We start from the raw sequence: 23,038 nt of genomic DNA, 5'->3' as shown, positions 1-23,038 counted from the left end.
CAAACTGAGAAAAGCTATTTTAAAAGCAACCGAAGACGATCTACTGGAAGCTATAAGACAGTGTCTTTAAACGTCTGGTTTGATACAATTAAACTGAAACCAAAAACAGCGAAAAAAATTGCACCACACTCCAAACATATAAAGTTTGCGGCTGACAAACGAAATCCTATTGCAAAAAGAAGAGCACGTCTTGTCCAGAAAGGGGAGGGCTTCCTACCGTTTCTACTCACATCCGTTTTGGGACAGTTGGCTAACTTTCTATAAATGGAACACGTCAAAAGATTGGTCCTTGTACCCGAACATATGGCTGAACAACGAAAGAAACCTTTCGTACCACCTTTGACTGCACAAGTAGGTGAAATTGACTCCGAGATGCAAGGGCTACTTCAACGCCAAGACATGCCCGTTGATGAGAGGGCGAAACTGTACGACCAGTCCCTACAACGATACTTAAATTTTTACGACAAACGTATGAGTAAACCTATTAGAGTGACTAACGTCGAACCTTCTGTGACTGAAGATAAAGAAGAAAAAATTCCAGAGATAAAGGATGATGACGAGATTGAATCAGACATACTGGATAGTGTTCCAGCTACAATGAAATCTAGAGCACGTCAGTTGGTGAAGAAACTTAAAGCAAACAAAGATGTCGTAGGATGGAATGAACAAGGTCAGATGATGTTCAAAGGAAGATCAGTACCCGGAACAAATATCGTCGATTTGGTCAACGATTCATTGCGTCAGAGGAAAAACTTTAATCCACAAGGTTGGGAGTTATTTTCGAAGGCGCTGGGACATTTAAACGTACCCGAAGGCGTTATCAGAAACGAAAATCGCTTAGGACTTGTTCGCGAATATAAAACTAAAGGACTTTCTGATAATGTCGCCCAGCCCTCACCCGAACCACATCTTACCCCGATGCAGCAAAAACGAAAAAAACAGCGTAAAGTCATAAACAGTAGTCCATATAAATGGTTAAAATAATTTATTTCTTTGTAAATATATATGTTTTTTACAATAAATGTATTTTTAAACTAACATTATTTGTATTTATTCACACCACTTTTGTATAAAGTCACGTACAAGCATGTCGTTCCATTCTTTGCTCTCCGTAAACATGTTTGCAATGGTTGACATTGGAATATGCCTACAGCGATGCAAAGCAAAGAATAACGTATACTGTCCACACACGTCCGAGTTGGGTGCTTGCAAAACCCTCGTGTTCCAACTAAATGTACTGCAATGTTTCTCCAAAAACCGTGTAAAGTGTTGACTGTAGAATCCTGGCGCTTTCGCGTACGAGTCCCAAAACTCTCCTCTCCCATCTTCTGTGACAAACAGGCACACCAGTGACTTCCGGGTTTTTACTGGATCAGTGTTGACTACAAAACCTTTTGGTCTTTTCTTACTAGCCCAGGTAAACGATCTTATGGTAAAACGTCTGTAAATACAGTCTTTGTAAACGAGTCACTTTTTAATATATTCAAAATCTGCAGCGTATTCATGTTCAGTTAGTGAAGTCACACAGCACGTTCCTGTTCGCGTCAATTTCGATAAGACTTTGAAATTCACCAAGCACCACAATATTTATAGCCGCCTCCAAGGCCGTTCCAAACTGACATTCGATCGAGACATTTCCGTTTCTAATTGGTTGTGCATGATCACCAAGGCACAGGTCTGAAGTGAGATCGAACACACAGTGTAAAACTGTCTGCATATTCTTCACGAGTTATACCATTGCCCTGATTTTCAAACATTTTATGTGTCCCAGCGTACAGTGTTTGGAACGCTGAAATGTAGTTACTTCCTCTTGCACTCGCAAATTTTAGTTGAAATGGTTTTCCAGGTAGATTTTCACCGTTTACATTCAGCCCAAAATTTGTGATGTCGTAGTTCTTGAAGTTGAACGGATTCTTTGCATAGCTACCATTGAACGCATCTGCATCGACCATACCAATAACGACACAATTTGATAGAATACCTTGAAATATATTGGGTTGATTTCCCGACATGTTTCCTCGGGGGGCAGTGACAACTTTACATTCGACGCGATTGATCGGATATTTGGCCGTCGTATGCTGTAGGGCTTGGGAATGGTTTATTATTACACTTGGCGATACGTTGACGCGTCGCACGCGAAATACACATTCTTCAATAACTACTTTGAAACCTGGGTCCTCAGCAGATGAGACTAGACAAAATGGGTTTCGTGATCTAACCAGTTTAATCTTTATTGGAACAGCCCCGAGAATATAGCACTCTTGTGCGAATAGATCCGAATGTAGTCTCCCTTCCATAGCAACAGATCTACTCCCACGAGTATGTGTATGACGTTCTTTTAGACCTGTATTCACATCTGCTTGTCGCGCAAGCGGGTTAACATTGTCCATTTTTCCCGCACTATCTTTGTAAAATAAAGCAGACGTGAGATGAGAATCCTTGGCATCCTTGCTAAAGTTCAGGATAGTTTCCATATAAGCTCGGTAAGGATAGGCCGTACTGGACGGTGTTACCAATTTGTTGTTTAGGAACACTTCTACTTGTGAGAACAGTGCATGCATCCATAGGTTCACAGGACCGACCTGGACATCTTGAGCAACATTTGCACCGTCTGGCATAGTAATCTTTGCTTTAATGTGTAGGTAACTGTTTGCTAAATCGATATAAACTCCGGAGTTTGCTGCGCAAAGGAATTCAATTGTGTCAGAGGCTGTTATGCTTGTGACAGGATCAATATCCTCCCAAAATCCCTTTTCCATTTCTACTTGCGTCGGTGGTACAGAAAATAATTCAAGTTCAGATTTGGAGCACATACAGATCTTTATGAATTGTTTCAACGACTTGAGCCATGCCACTTTGGTTTATAGTTATCAAGAGATGTTTTCTGCTTCTTGGCTCGAGAAGAAATGATAGGTTTAGCTTGTGCTGATCTTTTTAAACCTTTTTTCTGTCCACTACCAGTCATCAATTTCTTGACAGCTTTATCGGCGACATCCGTGACAGCTTGTTTCCCACAGGCTTTTATTGACTTCGAAATATTCTTTCCTTGAAGCACATCCTGACCTACTTCTGTCGCTGCTTGTAGTGCCCTTTTACCCGCTGCTTTTGCTCCTTGCTTGAAAAGCGGAATAGCAAACCTCGCAATGCTCTTGAAAATTCCACCAATACCATAACCCCTCTGCATACGTGCACCACGAAATCCCGCAATATTACCACCTCGTTGATTATTTAAATAATGTTCTTTTAGTAGTTTTTGATCAACAACTAGTCTTCCCGCATCTTCAAATAAAGTACTGTGATCGCTTTTGTCTAAAGTGAAGTGTCACGATCGACTTTCCAAACTCAAATGAGACATTTTCGTTGCGGTCGTTCTTTATATTGACTTCAACCGTTTCAAAAGAGTTCACTTTCACAGGAACGTATTGTAAATTCCGAAAACTGGCGTGAACGGTCTTTCCATAGTCGCCTTCGATATTAACAATTCTTAAAAGTGGAACTTTAACATCGCCTACAAACTGCGCATCTACAATGTCCGTATAGATATACATTGAAGAAAATCCGGCATTTATATCCGCTACAAAAGGGCTTGTTGTTTTCTTTTTGATCACGATGTCTTCGCCAAACCCCAGCGTCGCAGCTATGTCACCAGTCATCCACACCCAAGCGCCGTGTTTAACATCAACGCTTACTTTGCGAGTGTTACGATTATAAGCGAATTTTATTTTTGTTTGACCTTACTTATTCAGGGATGCATTCATCGCTTTAACAAGGTCTGCGACGGTTGCAAAATGTGTGTCTTTTAACAAACCAGTTTCATGCTTGTCCACATGACAAATAAATGACTGTTGCACTCCCTGTCTTAGTGTACTCCATGTGTGTGGGTAATGAAGTCCGGCCAGCGTGACCTCCCACTGCCCGGGTAGAACGATCATTTCAGCTAATTTTACGCGAAAATTTGCAATGGTATTATTTGGAAAATACCTCATAGAACTATTACTCGGCAGGGTGAGATAAAACTGTGTTGTCATGATGAATACTTGGACACAAATGATGTTGGGTTCAATGATATTTTATTTATATATCTTTTACACTTTCTGCTGGCACCCATGAATTAAACTTCTCCGGGTACCCTTGCCATTTTACATAATATTCCTTACGTTTATTACGTATGCGTTGGATAAGCCTACATGACGTAGCGAAAGACGTGAACTATAGCCGCTGGAAGAACTCAACAAAGGCGCAGTTACAACGTGGTCGAGACGAAAGAACATTGTATCTTAGCATTCGTTGTCGTATTTAAAAGGGATTTTTTACATTGAAAGCACAGAAAAGAAACGGTAAAAGACTTATCTAAACTTAAGCTTAGTTTTCTGTGAACTTTAGTGTGATTTACTTTATGTTTTGTTTGGATATTTCGCTTCATATGTTGGTATATATCGAAGACGATTTTAGTAAATATCAAAAGGTTTATTATATCAAGTATTAACCATATCTATCTTTTGTTAGTGTCTTTGTATTTAGTTATTGTATTCTCTTGTAACAACTTATCGATGTAAAGTATTTGTTTGTATTTTAGCGTAAGAATAAACCGTTTCCCATTGTTTGTCTCGGGAGAGGAATTAAATTATACAGTCCCCAGAAGGCGCAGGGGGGGTGGCTGGCGGAAATCTCTGTACGACCCCTCCTGGCGTGAACATGCGTGATCTAAGTATTTGTTCCACTCTATAAAAATCACTGTCTGTCTTATTGACTTTCTGCAATTCTTGTTCATAGAATGTTCCGTGTAACTCATCGTTATCGTAGTCAGCAATTCTGTAGACTGGTGGTCGTTGAGGTATGCGTTTCGTTACAGTAAATACTTCCTCGGTCCAATTTGGTAGATAACCTTTCTTGAATGTTCTTCTTGCCTTGCTGATCCGAACCTGATCGCCAACATCAAACTTAAATCGAATGGGTTTTTCGGGCTCTTCACCGTAAAGTTTTTGCCATACAGCGCTTTCGTTAGTTTCGTTCACGTCTACTGGTCTCATGCCAATACTGCGATGCCTCGAGTAATTATAGGACTTAACCAATTTCTGTAGAACGTCCATGTACTTTAATGTGTTATTTGCTGTAAAGTATTTCCACATTTTTCCCTTAAGTGTACGATTGAATCTCTCTACGATTGATGCTTTCGTTTCATTTTGCGTTGTGAAGAACCGAATACCTTGTTTTTTTAAAAACGTTTGAAATTTTCGGTTGGTAAACTCCGTTCCTTTATCTGAGTGAAACGTTTCGGGTTTGCGATGCTTCTTAAGAACTTTCCCAAACGCACTGACCAAATTTTCACCCGTCTTTGTTTTTATCGGTTCAACCCACGCATACTTGCTAAGTACATCTATCACGGTTAAAATGTACTTGTAGTTATTATTGTACTTTGCTAAGGAGTCCATAATAACTAAATCTGCCTCCCACTCTTCGTCCATGGCTGCTACTATAACACGATTGCGCTTGAAACGAAATCGAACTGGCTTGTGAAGAGTGTACGTATCTGGAGTTCTCAACCATGCTCGTATTTTATTCCGTGATATTTGATACTTGCCATCGTCTCTAACAGCAGGATAAAGGGCGTCTACGCTGCCAAAACTTGCTGGACTTTCTGGGCTGTAATATAGGTTGCTCAGATATTTTTCCGCCATCAACGTCAGAAGCCTGAATTACAATACTGCCCCCGCAACAGGCGGAAATGCAACGTATTTTGCGAAAGAAATTTCTGATTGAGATTTCAGGGAGCGCTTTACCACAGCAAGTCATCCTCTCGCCACAAAGGTTTCAGGGAAGTGAATGTCCTGAGGTTTACAAACTGATATATAAAGCTAATAACGTACATGAAAATGTTAAAACAATCGCCCATTTTTTGCTTGGTTGTGCTTTTTGAACGCTTATATTCCCGAAGGATGGAATACAATACCTAACATTGCGCCGTATACATTTCTTGCTTTTGCAGTTTAAGTATATGCAAGCTAAATAGGCACAAAGTCGACCAAAGTTTGAAACATTTATTTCTTTGTACAGCTGTTCGTAATCACGACAATGACCTTGCAACATATCCCCATGGTTTAAAAGCATAGTGTCTACGTGAAACTTTAAAGTTTCTTTATCGGTTTGAACATGATTTTGCTGCAGCTCGTCAACGATCACGTAGAAACCATTCATTGTGCACGATCAAGATCCAAATGAATACAGACAAGCAAGCAGCGTGATATTTATGCAATACATTTATTGAACTTTAAATTTGTACAGACGGCTGCGAAATTAAGGAAAAACGTTTATCTATATACACACATAGTTTCACTCTACACTTTGCATTATGTTATGCAGTCTATTAAATGTTATGTTCAGGATTACTTAATAACAGTCTGTTTGTGCCTTCGTTGTCATCGGCAATTCTCCCATGTATTCAGCGTATGCGTCGTGAGGATTTTCCCGTGCGCTGGAAAAGGTAAGGCCTGTTTCGGATACCACATACGTGTACAGGGCTGGATTACTCTGCAATAGGCCAACTCTCTGAATGTGAGGAAAGTGATCTTGGTTAAAAGGATTCTCTGGTACAATTTTCCATTCAAAGAAGCCACAAGATTTTTCTCTGTCATTTGGGCAGCAGAAAAACAGACGGCCTTGATTTTCTCCCTCCTTTTTAACTTTTCGCACGCAACAGTTTAACCCGTGCCGGCACTTCGGTTTTGGAAGCTCTAATCTGTCACCCCATTGCCAAAAGTTACACGGATTTTTACGATCGCAGCAAACAAAGTACGGTCTCCCGAAGTTACGTTTACTTAGATCCTTCACAACTTTCATCTTGGTCGGTCTTTGGTGAGTATCACACAGCGGATGAATCGCACCATTCGCCCTCCACATCATCATAGCCGTATCAAAGAGCGAACGATCTTGTTCGGGGCAAAAGAATTCACAACATTTAGGGTTGTTCTTGTTACAAACCCAAAACTTTCCTTTCTTGGTAGAGATTGCGGTCTCAGGCACTCCATGTAAGCACTCCATTGCTGTGTTTTCTCGGGCAAATTCTGTTCGATGTGCGATATTTATGTGCAAGCTACCCTTTGTTTAGAGGCAAACATGTTCAGGTTTGTCCAGTCATTAAAACCGATTACCAGTAATGTATGCATAAACGCGTTTGGACAAGGTCATTAACTGACAATGGGTTTAGTCATTTAGTTAATTAATGCTCAATTAGGGACGTGCCGCTGGAACTTGGCCGCTTAATGGCTCCTTTTATTGTCCTACCGCGTGCAATTTTTAATTCCGCCTAACACCTACTCGTTTGAGAAAATCGGCTGAAAGAAATATTCAAGTTGTACGAATTAATATTGACAATTTGGTTGACAACCACGACAGCATGGCTTCAGATCATGAGAGGTTTATATCATAGCTGCCCAGGTCAATTCGTCTTAAACAAGGTACAGTTATTCTAATGATATCGCTTTCTTAAAAATTAATATCGTTTAACCTATAATTTTACCAGAATTTAATGACTGCAAACATACAAAAAGCATAGTGCTAGGAGTAGGAATCGAACCCACGAAGTGCAACGCACATTAGATCTTGAGTCTAACGCCTTTACCAACTCGGCCATCCTAGCATTTTGTATTTTAAAGTGATAAATATCTAAAAAACGTCTAGTTGTTTGCGACTGGAATAAATTAACTCAAAGTTGTTATGAATACTTAATCAGTGACATAATCTTCGGGTGATTGTCGGATGCGAATCGGGTTGAATAATTAATTAGGGTTAAGGTCTTAAAGGAGCAAGGCACATCATGAATACATAATTACTTTCAGCAGGCCTTTGCATACTAATTACTTTCAGCAGGCCTTTGCATACTAATTACTTCCGTAGCCAGAGTGGGGGTATCACTACTCTGGAACTTTTCGGTTCTGTCTCCTTAACTTCATCACGCGATCTCTCCATTTCGCTTGAAGATTCTGCGGCAATTTCTTCACGACCGTTTGCATGTTAGTAGGATGATTTAAAACAGCCATATCAGAGATTCCGTTCATAGCATTTTTAATCTTCTTCAGAAACATAGCTAAGTACTTCAGCCCCACTGGGTCGTCATATCTGATGGCTGGCCAGTTGAGAACCTTGTTCACATATGCTGTAGGCACTTTATAAGGATCTCCGTATTCATTTTCAAGGAGTTTTCGTGCTTCTGCATATCCTTCCTCAGGCTCGAAGTATATACAACCCCCAATCAATTCCTTTGGTTCTCCAACGAGATGTTGATTTAAATAGTACAGGCGATCTGCATTACTTCCAGTTTTGGATTCAATACGAGTATGGAAAGCTTTGATGAACGACTTGTAGTTCATTGGATCACCATCAAACTTAGGAACTTCGGGTTTCGGTAATGTGATCGCAGCTGCAAGTTGAACGTTTGCCCTCATCATATGCTCAGTTTGTTGTCTCTGTAGCGTCAGCAACTGTTTTAGAGAATGCTGTTCAAGGTTTTCTTTATAAGGACCTTCACGTCTTCCTGCGTCGTTGTGTACGAATGTTCTATCTGATTTACGGCCAACGACGTTACTTGGTATTGTATCAGGAAATGCGTTTGATGGTTGCGATGAATTAAACTTGTGGTGATGATGGTGATGTATTTGACCAGCTAGACAATGATGAAACCGATAAATCGGGTGTAGGAAGCCTAACCTTTGCTTTACTCGTAATAATAGGAGTAATGGGAGACCGTGGCGCTGGAATAGGACTGATTGATGACCGTCGCTTCAATTCGTGCACATATGCTATCTTCGATCTTCCTTCGGTGGCATGATCTGGTTCACTTTTAACTTTCGAAGCTGCCAAGCCTTCGCTTTCGATTATTTCTCCGTAAACCCTTTCCCTTGCTTGGGCTTTAGCAATCTCCGTCTCTAACATCAGATCTTCTGTTGCGGCTTTCAAAGCTTGTTTTCGCTTTAATAAGGACTTCTCAGCTTCCAATTCGGCCATTTCACTCTTTCTTTGGTACGGGATGATATCGTTGAAACAATTGATGACGTTATTGAACGCTTTGAGCTTTCATGCGATTCTTTTGTCGACTTCGAAGGTTTAGAACTGGCTTTATCAACGCTTTTATTAAGTTCATCCGATAGTCTTTGCTCTGCATCTAAAATCCATTGATTTACTTGCCGGCGAAATTCCAGAAACGACTTTTCTCTCGTTTCATATCGTTGCGTTTCGGTTTCTTGAATCTCTTCCGACGATATCGCACTTAAGTACTTATTATGGATTTCTGGATAATCCGCGAATAGAGTATTAATGTCCTCTAAAGCAGTCTTGACCAAATGCAGATCAATTTCATTTTCCAGAAACCGTGTTATTTCTGTACGTTTTCAGTGACTGCTGCCAAGCTCGAAGTTTGCTTCCTTTTTAGACGGTTGCAGCTATACTCTCGTCCTTTCTCCCTAAGACCTCTGAAACGTGTGTCGCTGTTGGTTTCATGGGTGGTTCCGTTAACCGTCTCGCTTGATTGAACCGGAACAAAGTCTAATTCAGTTCTTTCATTTATCCGGTTATCCATATTATAAACTGAGAAAAACTTTTTGAACAAATGTAACCGCTAAAGTCCATAATCTGTTCTCGCTGTTACAGGATGAAAGGGACAAAGAGACCCAAATTCGATACGTGCATACTACAAAGTTACATCAAACGGTGTTGTCTGATATTTGATAAGCTTCGTTGCTTACGGTTCAAAAACTAAATAAACAATATATAAAACTATGTACAATACCGGATATAAACTTAATACACTACGAATTAACTTACAACAAATCACGAATTAACTTACGTTGTGTCCCTTATTGCCTTACATCGATGCCGTATGCCATAGATATTTAGTTCTAGTTTTAGACACTGTCCGGTATAACATATCAAACTTAAAAAACGTTAAATATTCGTATCATCACACCTTATATACTGTGGTTGTAATTACCATAATTAATGATCTGTGGCATTAACAGACAATATATATTGTACACTATATACAAGGATAATAAGATATACCAACGGAATTGCTACATTTGGATAGTTGAACTATCTATCAGTAGGTGCTGTTTAATTTATTCAAAAGGTATCAGATATTTAAGGTTCACATATGTTTGTGTGAAAAGGTTCTATGCAAAGAGATCTAAAGCCCTCTAAAAGTAGCCCAGCATTAGTTTAAGGAAAATACATTGTAATGTCTAACCGAAACTATTGATTTTCAATATATCTATTGACAAGCTTTGTAGATAATAAGATATAGCAACAGAATTGCTACATTTGGATAGTTGAACTATCTATCAGTAGGTGCTGTTTAATTTATTCAAAAGGTAACAGATATTTAAGGTTACATATGTTTGTGTGAAAAGGTTGTATCCAAAGAGATCTAAAGCCCTCAAAAAGTAGCCCAGCATTAGTTTAAGAAAAATACATTGTAATGTCTAACTGAAACTATTGATTTTCAATATATCTATTGACAAGCTTTGTTGTAGACAATATATATTGTACATTATATACAAGGATAATAAGATATACCAACAGAATTGCTCTATTTGGATAGTTGAACTATCTATCAGTAGGTGATGTTTAATCTATTCAAAAGGTATCAGATATTTAAGGTTCACATATGTTTGTGTGAAAAGGTTGTATGCAAAGAGATCTAAAGCCCTCTAAAAGTAGCCCAGCATTAGTTTAAGGAAAATACATTGTAATGTCTAACCGAAACTATTGATTTTCAATATATCTATGGACAAGCTTTGTAGATAATAAGATATAGCGACAGAATTGCTAAATTTGGATAGTTGAACTATCTATCAGTAGGTGTTGTTTAATTTATTCAAAAGGTATCAGATATTTAAGGTTACATATGTTTGTGTGAAAAGGTTGTATCCAAAGAGATCTAAAGCCCTCTAAAAGTAGCCCAGCATTAGTTTAAGAAAAATACATTGTAATGTCTAACTGAAACTATTGATTTTCAATATATCTATTGACAAGCTTTGTTGTAGACAATATATATTGTACATTATATACAAGGATAATAAGATATACCAACAGAATTGCTCTATTTGGATAGTTGAACTATCTATCAGTAGGTGCTGTTTAATCTATTCAAAAGGTATCAGATATTTAAAGGTTCACCTATGTTTGTGTGAAAAGGTTGTATGCAAAGAGATCTAAAGCCCTTTAAAAGTACCCCAGCATTAAATGCTTAAGGAAAATAATTGTAATGTGTAACTGAAACTATTGATTTGCAATATATCTATTGACAAGCTTTGTTGTACACAATATATATTCTACGCTATATACAAGTATAATAAGATATACCAACAGAATTGCTATATTTGGATAATTGAACTATCTATCAGTAGGTGCTGTTTAATTTATTCAAAAGGTATCAGATATTTAAGGTTGACATATGTTTGTGGGAAAAGGTTGTATGTAAAGAGATCTAAAGCCCTTAAAAAGTACCCTAGCATTAAATGCTTAAGGAAAATAATTGTAATGCCTAACTGAAACTATTGATTTTCAATATATCTATTGACAAGCTTTGTTGTACAAAATATATATTGTACACTATATACAAGGATAATAAGATATACCAACTGAATTGCTATATTTGCATAGTTGAACTATCTATCAGTAGGTGCTGTTTAATTTATTCAAAAGGTATCAGATATTTAAGGTTGACATATGTTTGTGTGAAAAGGTTCTATGCACAGAGATCTAAAGCCCTCTAAAAGTAGCCCAGCATTAGTTTAAGGAAAATATATTGTAATGTCTAACTGAAACTATTGATTTGCAATATATCTATTAACAAGCTTTGTTCTACAAAATATATATTGTACACTATATACAGGGATAATAAGGTGTACCAACAGAATTGCTACATTTGGATAGTTGAACTATCTATCAGTAGGTGCTGTTTAATCTATTTAAAAGGTATCAGATATTTAAGGTTCACATATGTTTGTGTGAAAAGCTTGTATGCAAAGAGATCTAAAGCCCTCTAAAAGTAGCCCAGCATTAGTTTAAGGAAAATACATTGTAATGTCTAACCGAAACTATTCATTTGCAATATATCTATTGACAAGCTTTGTTGTACACAATATATATTCTACGCTATATACAAGTATAATAAGATATACCAACAGAATTGCTCTATTTGGATAGTTGAACTATCTATCAGTAGGTGCTGTTTAATTTATTCAAAAGGTATCAGATATTTAAGGTTGACATATGTTTGTGTGAAAATGTATGCAAAGAGATCTAAAGCCCTCTAAAAGTAGCCCAGCATTAGTTTAAGGAAAATACATTGTAATGTCTAACTGAAACTATTGATTTTCAATATATCTATTGACAAGCTTTGTTGTAGACAATATATATTGTACACTATATACAAGGATAATAAGATTCACCAACACAATTGCTACATTTGAATAGTTGAACTATCTATCAGTAGGTGCTGTTTAATTTATTCAAAAGGTATCAGATATTTAAGGTTGACATATGTTTGTGTGAAAAGGTTGTATGCAGAGAAATCTAAAGCCCTTTAAAAGTACCCTAGCATTAAATGCTTAAGGAAAATAATTGTAATGCCTAACTGAAACTATTGATTTGCAATATATCTATTGACAAGCTTTGTTGTACAAAATATATATTGTACACTATATACAAGGATAATAAGATATACCAACTGAATTGCTATATTTGGATAGTTGAACTATCTATCAGTAGGTGCTGTTTAATTTATTCAAAAGGTATCAGATATTTAAGGTTGACATATGTTTGTGTGAAAAGGTTTTATGCAAAGAGATGTAAAGCCCTCTAAAAGTAGCCCAGCATTAGTTTAAGGAAAATATATTGTAATGTCTAACTGAAACTATTGATTTGCAATATATCTATTAACAAGCTTTTTTTCTACAAAATATATATTGTACACTATATACAAGGATAATAAGGTGTACCAACAGAATTGCTACATTTGGATAGTTGAACTATCTATCAGTAGGTGCTGTTTAATCTATTCAAAAGGTATCAGATATTTAAGGTTCACATATGTTTGTGTGAAAAGCTTGTATGCAGAGAGATCTAAAGCCCTCTAAAAGTAGCCCAGCATTAGTTTAAGGAAAATACATTGTAATGTCTAACCGAAACTATTCATTTGCAATATATCTATTGACAAGCTTTGTTGTACACAATATATATTCTACGCTATATACAAGTATAATAAGATATACCAACAGAATTGCTCTATTTGGATAGTTGAACTATCTATCAGTAGGTGCTGTTTAATTTATTCAAAAGGTATCAGATATTTAAGGTTGACATATGTTTGTGTGAAAAGGTTGTATGCAAAGAGATCTAAAGCCCTCTAAAAGTAGCCCAGCATTAGTTTAAGGAAAATGCATTGTAATGTCTAACTGAAACTATTGATTTTCAATATATCTATTGACAAGTTTTGTGGATAATAAGATTCACCAACACAATTGCTATATTTGGATAGTTGAACTATCTATCAGTAGGTGCTGTTTAATTTATTCAAAAGGTATCAGATATTTAAGGTTGACATATGTTTGTGTGAAAAGGCTGTATGCAAAGAGATCTAAAGCCCTTTAAAAGTACCCCAGCATTGAATGCTTAAGGAAAATAATTGTAATGTCTAACTGAAACTATTGATTTCCAATATATCTATTGACAAGCTTTGTTGTACACAATATATATTGTACACTATATACAAGTATAATAATATATACCAACAGAATTGCTACATTTGGATAGTTGAACTATCTATCAGTAGGTGTGCTGTTTAATTTATTCAAAAGGTATCAGATATTTAAGGTTGACATATGTTTGTGTGAAAAGGTTGTATGCAGAGAGATCTAAAGCCCTTAAAAAGTACCCTAGCATTAAATGCTTAAGGAAAATAATTGTAATGCCTAACTGAAACTATTGATTTTCAATATATCTATTGACAAGCTTTGTTGTACAAAATATATATTGTACACTATATACAAGGATAATAAGATATACCAACAGAATTGCTATATTTGGATAGTTGAACTATCTATCAGTAGGTGCTGTTTAATTTATTCAAAAGGTATCAGATATTTAAGGTTGACATATGTTTGTGTGAAAAGGTTCTATGCAAAGAGATCTAAAGCCCTCTAAAAGTAGCCCAGCATTAGTTTAAGGAAAATATATTGTAATGTCTAACTGAAACTATTGATTTGCAATATATTTATTAAAAAGCTTTGTTCTACAAAATATATATTGTACACTATATACAGGGATAATAAGGTGTACCAACAGAATTGCTACATTTGGATAGTTGAACTATCTATCAGTAGGTGCTGTTTAATCTATTCAAAAGGTATCAGATATTTAAGGTTCACATATGTTTGTGTGAAAAGCTTGTATGCAAAGAGATCTAAAGCCCTCTAAAAGTAGCCGAGCATTAGTTTAAGGAAAATACATTGTAATGTCTAACCGAAACTATTCATTTGCAATATATCTATTGACAAGCTTTGTTGTACACAATATATATTCTACGCTATATACAAGTATAATAAGATATACCAACAGAATTGCTCTATTTGGATAGTTTAAATATCTATCAGTAGGTGCTGTTTAATTTATTCAAAAGGTATCAGATATTTAAGGTTGACATATGTTTGTGTGAAAAGGTTGTATGCAAAGTAGCCCAGCATTAGTTTAAGGAAAATACATTGTAATGTCTAACTGAAACTATTGATTTTCAATATATCTATTGTACACTATATACAAGGATAATAAGATTCACCAACACAATTGCTACATTTGGATAGTTGAACTATCTATCAGTAGGTGCTGTTTAATTTATTCAAAAGGTATCAGATATTTAAGGTTGACATATGTTTGTGTGAAAAGGTTGTATGCAGAGAGATCTAAAGCCCTTTAAAAGTACCCTAGCATTAAATGCTTAAGGAAAATAATTGTAATGCCTAACTGAAACTATTGATTTGCAATATATCTATTGACAAGCTTTGTTGTACAAAATATATATTGTACACAATATACAAGGATAATAAGATATACCAACTGAATTGCTATATTTGGATAGTTGAACTATCTATCAGTAGGTGCTGTTTAATTTATTCAAAAGGTATCAGATATTTAAGGTTCACATATGTTTGTGTGAAAAGGTTGTATGCAAAGAGATCTAAAGCCCTCTAAAAGTAGCCCAGCATTAGTTTAAGGAAAATACATTGTAATGTCTAACCGAAACTATTCATTTGCAATATATCTATTGACAAGATTTGTTGTACACAATATATATTCTACGCTATATACAAGTATAATAAGATATACCAACAGAATTGCTCTATTTGGATAGTTGAACTATCTATCAGTAGGTGCTGTTTAATTTATTCAAAAGGTATCAGATATTTAAGGTTGACATATGTTTGTGTGAAAAGGTTGTATGCAAAGAGATCTAGAGCCCTCAAAAAGTAGCCCAGCATTAGTTTAAGGAAAATACATTGTAATTTCTAGCTGAAACTATTGATTTTCAATATATCTATTGACAAGCTTTGTTGTAGACAATATATATTGTACACTATATACAAGGATAATAAGATTCACCAACACAATTGCTATATTTGGATAGTTGAACTATCTATCAGTAGGTGCTGTTTAATTTATTCAAAAGGTATCAGATATTTAAGGTTGACATATGTTTGTGTGAAAAGGCTGTATGCAAAGAGATCTAAAGCCCTTTAAAAGTACCCCAGCATTGAATGCTTAAGGAAAATAATTGTAATGTCTAACTGAAACTATTGATTTCCAATATATCTATTGACAAGCTTTGTTGTACACAATATATATTGTACACTATATACAAGTATAATAATATATACCAACAGAATTGCTACATTTGGATAGTTGAACTATCTATCAGTAGGTGCTGTTTAATTTATTCAAAAGGTATCAGATATTTAAGGTTGACATATGTTTGTGTGAAAAGGTTCTATGCAAAGAGATCTAAAGCCCTCTAAAAGTAGCCCAGCATTAGTTTAAGGAAAATACATTGTACACTGTTATTTTTTAGGAGTTGATTTAACACACATAAATAGGTTTAATTAAACCCGTTTGGGCGAGTTCTTTTATTGGAGTTAGTTTAACTCCATTTATGGGATTATAACAACTCCGGGAGAAAATAGGACTTAAAAGTAACCCTAGATAAGGGTTACATTTAATCCTGTACATGGAGTAAAACTTCATTTTGTATATTTAACCCTGTTTTGCGAGTTGATTGGGGAGTAAGCATTTAATCCTTCCAATCATGAAATTACGAGTGCGCGATATTTTAAATCTCATCTTCGCCCAAATTTTTGTGCTTATAAAACTTAGCAGACAATTTTTTTTTATTCAATATTTATCAGGCATACTCTTGGAACGTCTGCGAGCAGGCTAGCTCTCTGCTCTTGGTAAGGACTAAGGTGCATGTACGAAAATACATGCGGAAATCTAAGATGGTGGATCAAAGGGTTGGAATTTGATTATTTTTTCATAATTAAGACTACTTACTTGTGAAAAATATTTATCGATTTTACTTTGCCAGATTTTAACCAAGTAACGTTTTAAAATCTTGTTAATTCGATTACCCCGGGCGCAAATACTTTTTTTCAAAAAAGCACTTTTATTCTAAAATGCAATGCAAATTGCGCGTTTCGTATTGTTTTTCCGAAAGTACGCGTATACAATATGAAATATGAAAACACTTTGGCACCAGTAGCCCAGATATTAAATGAAATCAGCTACAGACAAGAATAACTGCAGTTCAGAGATCCCCCAAAATCTTAAGTGGTTCAGACAGGAAAGGTCCGGGGATGGTGGGCTTGCCCCCCCCCACGTCAATAATTTTCCAAAATATGTTGGCTTTTAACAGGAACTACTTATAACTCAAGCTGTATTGTCTAAGTTTCAAAAAGAATAATTCCTGACTTTTACCTAAGCCAAAACATACAAAACACCTGTTTAGCTACAGAAACACATGGCCCTGACCCCTACATAACAAACGCCTCCGGCGTTCGACACCCCCCACATACCCCATATCAAAACTGCTCTGTGGTCCCTGCGATATTGAGCTTGTGGTTCTATTACAAAAGTTAGAGGGAGCAGCTCATTTGCATATAGTCCCCAGCCTCGTTTCCAGGCGCTTTAAATAAAATAAAATATAGGAACACTACAGGCTTTTTACATAGATCAGTGGCTAAGCAGAGTGCAAGGAATTTTGGGGAGGATGCAGAGAAAGAACTCAAAGAAGCGCCTGGCAGAAAATGCATACAACATGGCGGCTCACGATTTATGAGTTAACTTCACGGTTGTTAATTTATTCAAAAGTGCAAAAGAGGAACTTGTTAGAATATTAATTCTGCCCGACTTTTTAAGAGCAATACACAGAATTATATGCATGGGGAAAATTTTATGCACAAGTGTTTAGGTATCGCACTGTCATCATTTCCAAATAAAGAATTTTCAAGCGGGGCAAAAGGCGAATGCATTCGAATTTGCAAAATTCTCCATGAAGAAACAAGAAAATGTATGGATAAGATATTTGATTATCGTAGAACAAAGGTATGCACCTCTATATACATTTATTTTAACTCTTATGAAGTTCTAAAATATATCATTTTGGTATTTTTATTAGAATTTGGGAAACGTCCCTTGATAGTATGCTTTTATCCTCACTGGACAAATCGAGGGAAGCCATCAACAGTGACTGTTCTACATATACATTTGGATCCATATTATATTCCACAATTCATTCCAAATCTGCAGCCAATCTGTGCCTTCTTTTATTGCATTGGCCACTTGACAAATTATATGCTAGAATATAGTAGCTGTCATATTATCGCATCCAAACTCGTGTATTGAGTACAATTTAATACAGAAGAAGTGAAAGAGATTATTTACAACAAGCTAATATTTATACCTAACTACATTACCCATCATGCACGGGGCACAAGTTACACAGGGCACCTATGTAGATAACGTTACATCCTTCCTTTTTTTTCTTTTCCTTTAGAAATATACCTAAAAGTTCTTCTTTTTTTTTTTTGAAGATTTTCTTTAAAAATAGTTCTATAATATGTGTGCCTATGTAATAGGGTTCCAAATAATCTATATTGTTTTTCTAAAGAGTTCATAATGAACTGACAAGCAATATTCTCAGCCTTATAACGGACTAATCCAATCCTAGTCTAGGCAACTTGGCGGTTTGAATACTCGGCCACTCCTTGTCACTCCACTGATGGCTTTCCCAGGGTTAACAACAGGCTGCTGCGGAACATGTTGGACCTGCAACTTTGGCGGCGTTAATGGAGGTGGTGTTGATGATGGTGACACAGGTGGAGGTTGTTTGTCTGGCGGATAAAACTGTTCCTTAGAAGCACGCAAATGTTTACGATTTCTCCTGAACTGCCTGCCATCCTCAGTTATCATCACTTCATAAGATCTGATACCCGCTTCTCTTGTTACCTGACCTTTTATCCATTTCTTCTCTTGATCATTTGGTTGAGGGGTAATTCGCACCACTTGACCTTCTTTCAGCATTGGAAGCTCCTTTGTCTGTCTGTTGTAATAGGATGCTTGTTTCTCCTTCCTTGTCAGAATTTGTTTTCTTACATCAACTGGCGCTGGTTATGGCTTTAGTAATGCTTCAGCAGTCGGTAACTGTGTCCGAGTTCTTTGTCCAAACATTCTTTGAGCTGGGGACATATCCATGCCTTCCGTAGGAGTGTTTCTCCAGCTAAGCAACGAGATAAAATACTCCATACATGCCTCTTTGCTTTTCTTCATGAGGTTCTTGGCTGTCTTGACTGCATTTTCGGCTCTTCCATTGCTCTGAGCATGCAATGGTGAACTGGTGATGTGCTTAGTTCCTGCAAATCTCATAAAGTTAGCAAATTCAACTGAGTTAAATGATGGACCATTGTCACTACAAAGTTCATTAGGAATTCCATGAGTAGAAAAGTGTCTCTTCATCTTGGAAATTACACTTTTACTTGTTTTGCTACATAATGGGTCTACTTCAAAATAACCGCTATAGTAATCGACTGTGCACAAAAAGTCTTTACTGTCTATCGTAAAAATGTCAGTGGCAATCTTCTTCCAGGGTCTGTCTGGAATCTCGTGATAAATAAGGGGCTCCCTAGCTTGACTTGTACTTGATGATAGACAGATGTCACACTTACTATTGTAATCAGTGAGTTCAGCATTCATACCTGGCCAATAGACTAGTTCTCTAGCTCTCCGAAGACATCCTTGCACCCCAATGTGTGACTCATGCAATTTCAACATAATCTTGTGTCTGAGAACCACAGGAATAATACAACGTAGCCCTTTGAAGATGATGCCATCGACTACAGACAATTCATCTCGAATACCAAAATATGGATGGATGCTTGCTGGTAGACTGTCTTTGGAATTTGGAAATCCATCTAAAATTACCTTCTTGAGTAATTGCAATGTTGGATCTGCTGCAGTTTTCTGCTGTAACTCTTTCATCTGGTGGTCAGGAATTGAAAGAAACTGTGCTGTATGGACATGCTCTGTCTCTACTTCAGTTTTAGTAGGTATGTGGTCTTCTAGATATGCTTGATAACGTATCAGCAACGACCATATCTCTGCCAGGCTTGTAGCGAATTTCATAGTCATACTGTTGTAACCGCAAAAGTAACCGCTGGAGTCTTTTTGGCGCTGTGACTAGTGGTTTCTGCGATATGGAGACAAGCGGCTTGTGATCGGTCCATAAAATAACCTTACGACCATACACATACTGATGATTATGTTCCATACCAAACACTTGTGCTAACAGCTCTTTCTCGATCTGTGAATATCGCTGCTCTGCCGAAGTCAGTGCCCGGCTTGCATATGTCACAGGTTGTCCATTCTGCATGAGAGCAAACCCGAGACCATTCTGTGAAGCATCTCCCTGTCCCTCAGTTGCATCGGTATCGCTGAAATACTTCAGAACTGGAGCTTTAACAACTGCTTCCTTTATACGCTCGAAGGCATCCTCTTGCTCTTCTGTCCAATTCCATTCTGCATCCTTGTGTGTCAGCCGACGCAAAGGTTCGCTCATTCCAGATAAATCGTTCAGGAATTTTGACAGGTACTTCACAAGACCAAGGAATCGCAATACTGCTGGAACATCATTCGGTCACTTCATTTTCTGGATCGCTTCCACTTTTCTAGGATCTGGTTTCAACCCTTCTCTTGTGATTAGGTGGCCAATAAAGGACACTTCCCTGGATTTGAAAATCAGCTTATCCTTGTTTAACTTGACATTCTTTGCTCGACATGTTCAAACAGCATTGTCAGATGTTGGTCGTGGTCACACTCTGCCTCTTCATCGGTGTCTCCCTTTCCGATGATGAGTAAATCATCAGCTATCTTATACACCCCTGGCAATCCTTCAAGGCATTGATCAAGCTTCTGCTGAAAGCACTCGGAAGCTGGGCAAATTCCATAGGGCATGCGGAGCCAGCGAGACCTACCCCATGTTGTCTGAAACGTAGTAAGCTTGCTAGAATCTTCATCCAACTGGATCTGTAGATACCCATCTTTGAGATCAGCCTTTGTGAAAAACTTTGCTTTGTCTAACTCTGGGAGTATCTCCTCAACAACTGGAAGGGGATAATGTCTACGCTTCAGTGCGGTATTTAGATGCTGTGGGTCAATACATACCCTTACTTTTCCATTTGGCTTGGCAGATGCTACAAACCCAGACACCCATGCTGTTGGTTTCTCTTCTTTCACTAAGACGTTAAGGGCTTCAAGGCGATCAAGCTCTTCTTTTAACTTGGGTTTCACAGCAATTGGGACACGGCGAGGTGGCATCACAACTGGAGTCACTGTTTCATCCACCTCTAGATGAAGTTTGCCTTCAATCTTACCCAAACCTGTAAATTGATCTGCATACTTTGACAATACATCCTCTTTACTTAATCTCTGCTGCTCCCGAGATGTTACTGCATTACTACAATCCATATGTAAGATATTTTGGTGTCGAATGACTAACAGTTCCATCTTTTGAGCTGTTTTAACTCCTAACAGGGGAATGGACCCATCTTTAACAATCAAAAATTCTTCAAAGTACTTACAATTGTTCTTTTGGTTACAAATGTTCAACACTGCCTTGCCTAGTACTTCAAGCTTTGACTCAGAATAGGTAAATAAATTTCTATTGGTTGGCTGGACCTTGACATCTTTAGGCAAATAGGAATGCCGTAATACATTGCATGTTGCACCAGTGTCAATTTGCATCTGTATTATCTGGTCGCCCAATTGTATACCTGCACATACACAATCCCTCCCCGGGACTGTACTTACTCGTTCTGTAATTGACCAAATCTCATCATCAGTGGACTGATCAGTTTCCTCATGAACTTGGTGTGTTTTAGATCTGCCAGTTTGTATTGTCTTTGGCCCTCTTTCTTGTCTTTTTGGTTGCTGACAAACAGAACTAAAGTGATGTTTCATTGAGCAGTTATTGCATGTTTTATTGTAGGCTGGACATTTTTCTTTCTTACGCTCATGTCGCCTGCCACAATATTTACAATCAGGACATGGTAACTTCGGTTTTCTTTGGCTATTGAATTGGGGCTTCCCTTTTGGTTTGAGTGCATGTGTAGACTCTGAAGTGTTGTGCGATATTTGCTTCTGTTGATTGTTTGCTGCTTCGGCTGCTCTGCATATGTTTAAACATTTTTCTAAGGTTAAACTGGTTTCTTGTAGCAATTTCTTCTGCAAAGTATTGTCACGTATTCCGCATACTATTCTGTCTCTAACTAACTCCTCCTTAAGGGCTCCAAATTTGCATCTGTCAGCTAAAGTACGAATGACTGTCGCATATGTGTCTATTGTCTCTCCTTGTTGTTGAAATCTGTTGTGAAATTTATACCGCTCATAAATAGGATTTGTCTTACCTATGCAGTAATTGTTCCATAGTTCTATTATCTTCGTAATGTCTTGTCTTTCCTCGTCATTTCGGAAAGGTAAACCATTATGAATTTCCATGGCTTCAGGACCAATACACGTGATAAACGTAGCAACTCGATATTTTTGGTCGCGTTCGGCGAGGTTTGTGATTACTTCATATGCTTGCCAAGTCTGACGCCAGTTCTTCCAATTTTTCGCTAAATTGCCTGTTAGACTTATTGGCTGTGGGAGCAGTACATTAGATGTAAAAATCTGCTGAGTTGATGGACCTGTTGGGCTTTCATTTTCTTGTTGTTCTTGCTGCCTTCATGTCGCCATAATTAATGCACTTCAGGACTCGATTCCTTCTAGAGATTATTAGCTTTATCAGCGTTTATACTGTAGCTTTTTGATATCTCTTTTCTTTGAGAAGCTAAAGTTTCTTCACACCTGACACCATGTCATATTATCGCATCCAAACTCGTGTATTGAGTACAATTTAATACAGAAGAAGTGAGAGAGATTATTTACAACAAGCTAATATTTATACCTTACCTAACTACATTACCCATCATGCACGGGGCACGAGTTACACAGGGCACCTATGTAAATAACGTTACAGTAGCCAGTAGGTATAATGCATTAATGCATTAAAAAATATTCTAAAGATATTTTGTGTTAACACCCAAGTTCATTAGAAATGTGATAAGAGGTTATATATCAAGTTGAATACATATATTACAAAATGCTTATTTACATGCAAACCTATTGGACTTGGATTCAAGTTTCAGCAACATGCAGAGACAGCGGATGTTTTCCTGGTCTTTTATTAACTACTGACTAGACTAGTAGCATCAGGCTCTAGATGTCTTTGAAAAGGTGTTTTAAAAACACAAACATGTATCATAACCTGTTGAACATAACCCATGAGGTTGCATGTAAATGGCAATAGCACAAAGAACACTAAATATAATTATTGCCTAGCAATCTCTGTAACCCCCTGCTCTCTATCTATGACAGTGTGCAACACCATACATGAGTTATA

The 23,038-nt window shown here is 37.1% G+C and overlaps 3 protein-coding genes and 1 non-coding gene across 4 annotated transcripts; all 4 read right to left on the bottom strand.

Annotated features, from left to right (window-relative positions):
- Window positions 1-1,661: 1,661 nt before the first annotated feature.
- On the bottom strand, window positions 1,662-2,759 carry LOC114518564 (uncharacterized protein F54H12.2-like). The gene has a single exon (XM_028538586.1). The coding sequence runs from the start codon at window positions 2,757-2,759 to the stop codon at window positions 1,662-1,664; it is 1,098 nt and encodes a 365-aa protein (XP_028394387.1).
- A 4,793-nt stretch (window positions 2,760-7,552) lies between these two features.
- Trnal-caa lies at window positions 7,553-7,636 on the bottom strand. The gene has a single exon. It is a non-coding gene; the product is annotated as a tRNA-Leu (tRNA).
- An 11,075-nt stretch (window positions 7,637-18,711) lies between these two features.
- On the bottom strand, window positions 18,712-19,578 carry LOC114518563 (uncharacterized protein K02A2.6-like). The gene has a single exon (XM_028538585.1). The coding sequence runs from the start codon at window positions 19,576-19,578 to the stop codon at window positions 18,712-18,714; it is 867 nt and encodes a 288-aa protein (XP_028394386.1).
- A 771-nt stretch (window positions 19,579-20,349) lies between these two features.
- Window positions 20,350-22,458, bottom strand: LOC114518561 (uncharacterized protein K02A2.6-like). The gene is made up of 2 exons (XM_028538584.1): window positions 22,444-22,458; window positions 20,350-22,236 (listed from the first exon to the last, which is right to left on the bottom strand). Exons 1-2 carry the CDS (start codon window positions 22,456-22,458, stop codon window positions 20,350-20,352), a joined length of 1,902 nt encoding a protein of 633 aa, XP_028394385.1.
- Window positions 22,459-23,038: the final 580 nt, after the last annotated feature.

Source organism: Dendronephthya gigantea, unplaced genomic scaffold (genome assembly GCF_004324835.1).
Source record: "Dendronephthya gigantea isolate DGI-Jeju-01 unplaced genomic scaffold, DenGig_1.0 000011F, whole genome shotgun sequence".
NCBI classification, from domain to species: Eukaryota; Metazoa; Cnidaria; class Anthozoa; order Malacalcyonacea; family Nephtheidae; genus Dendronephthya; species Dendronephthya gigantea.
This window is presented reverse-complemented; position numbering and strand designations above follow the sequence as displayed.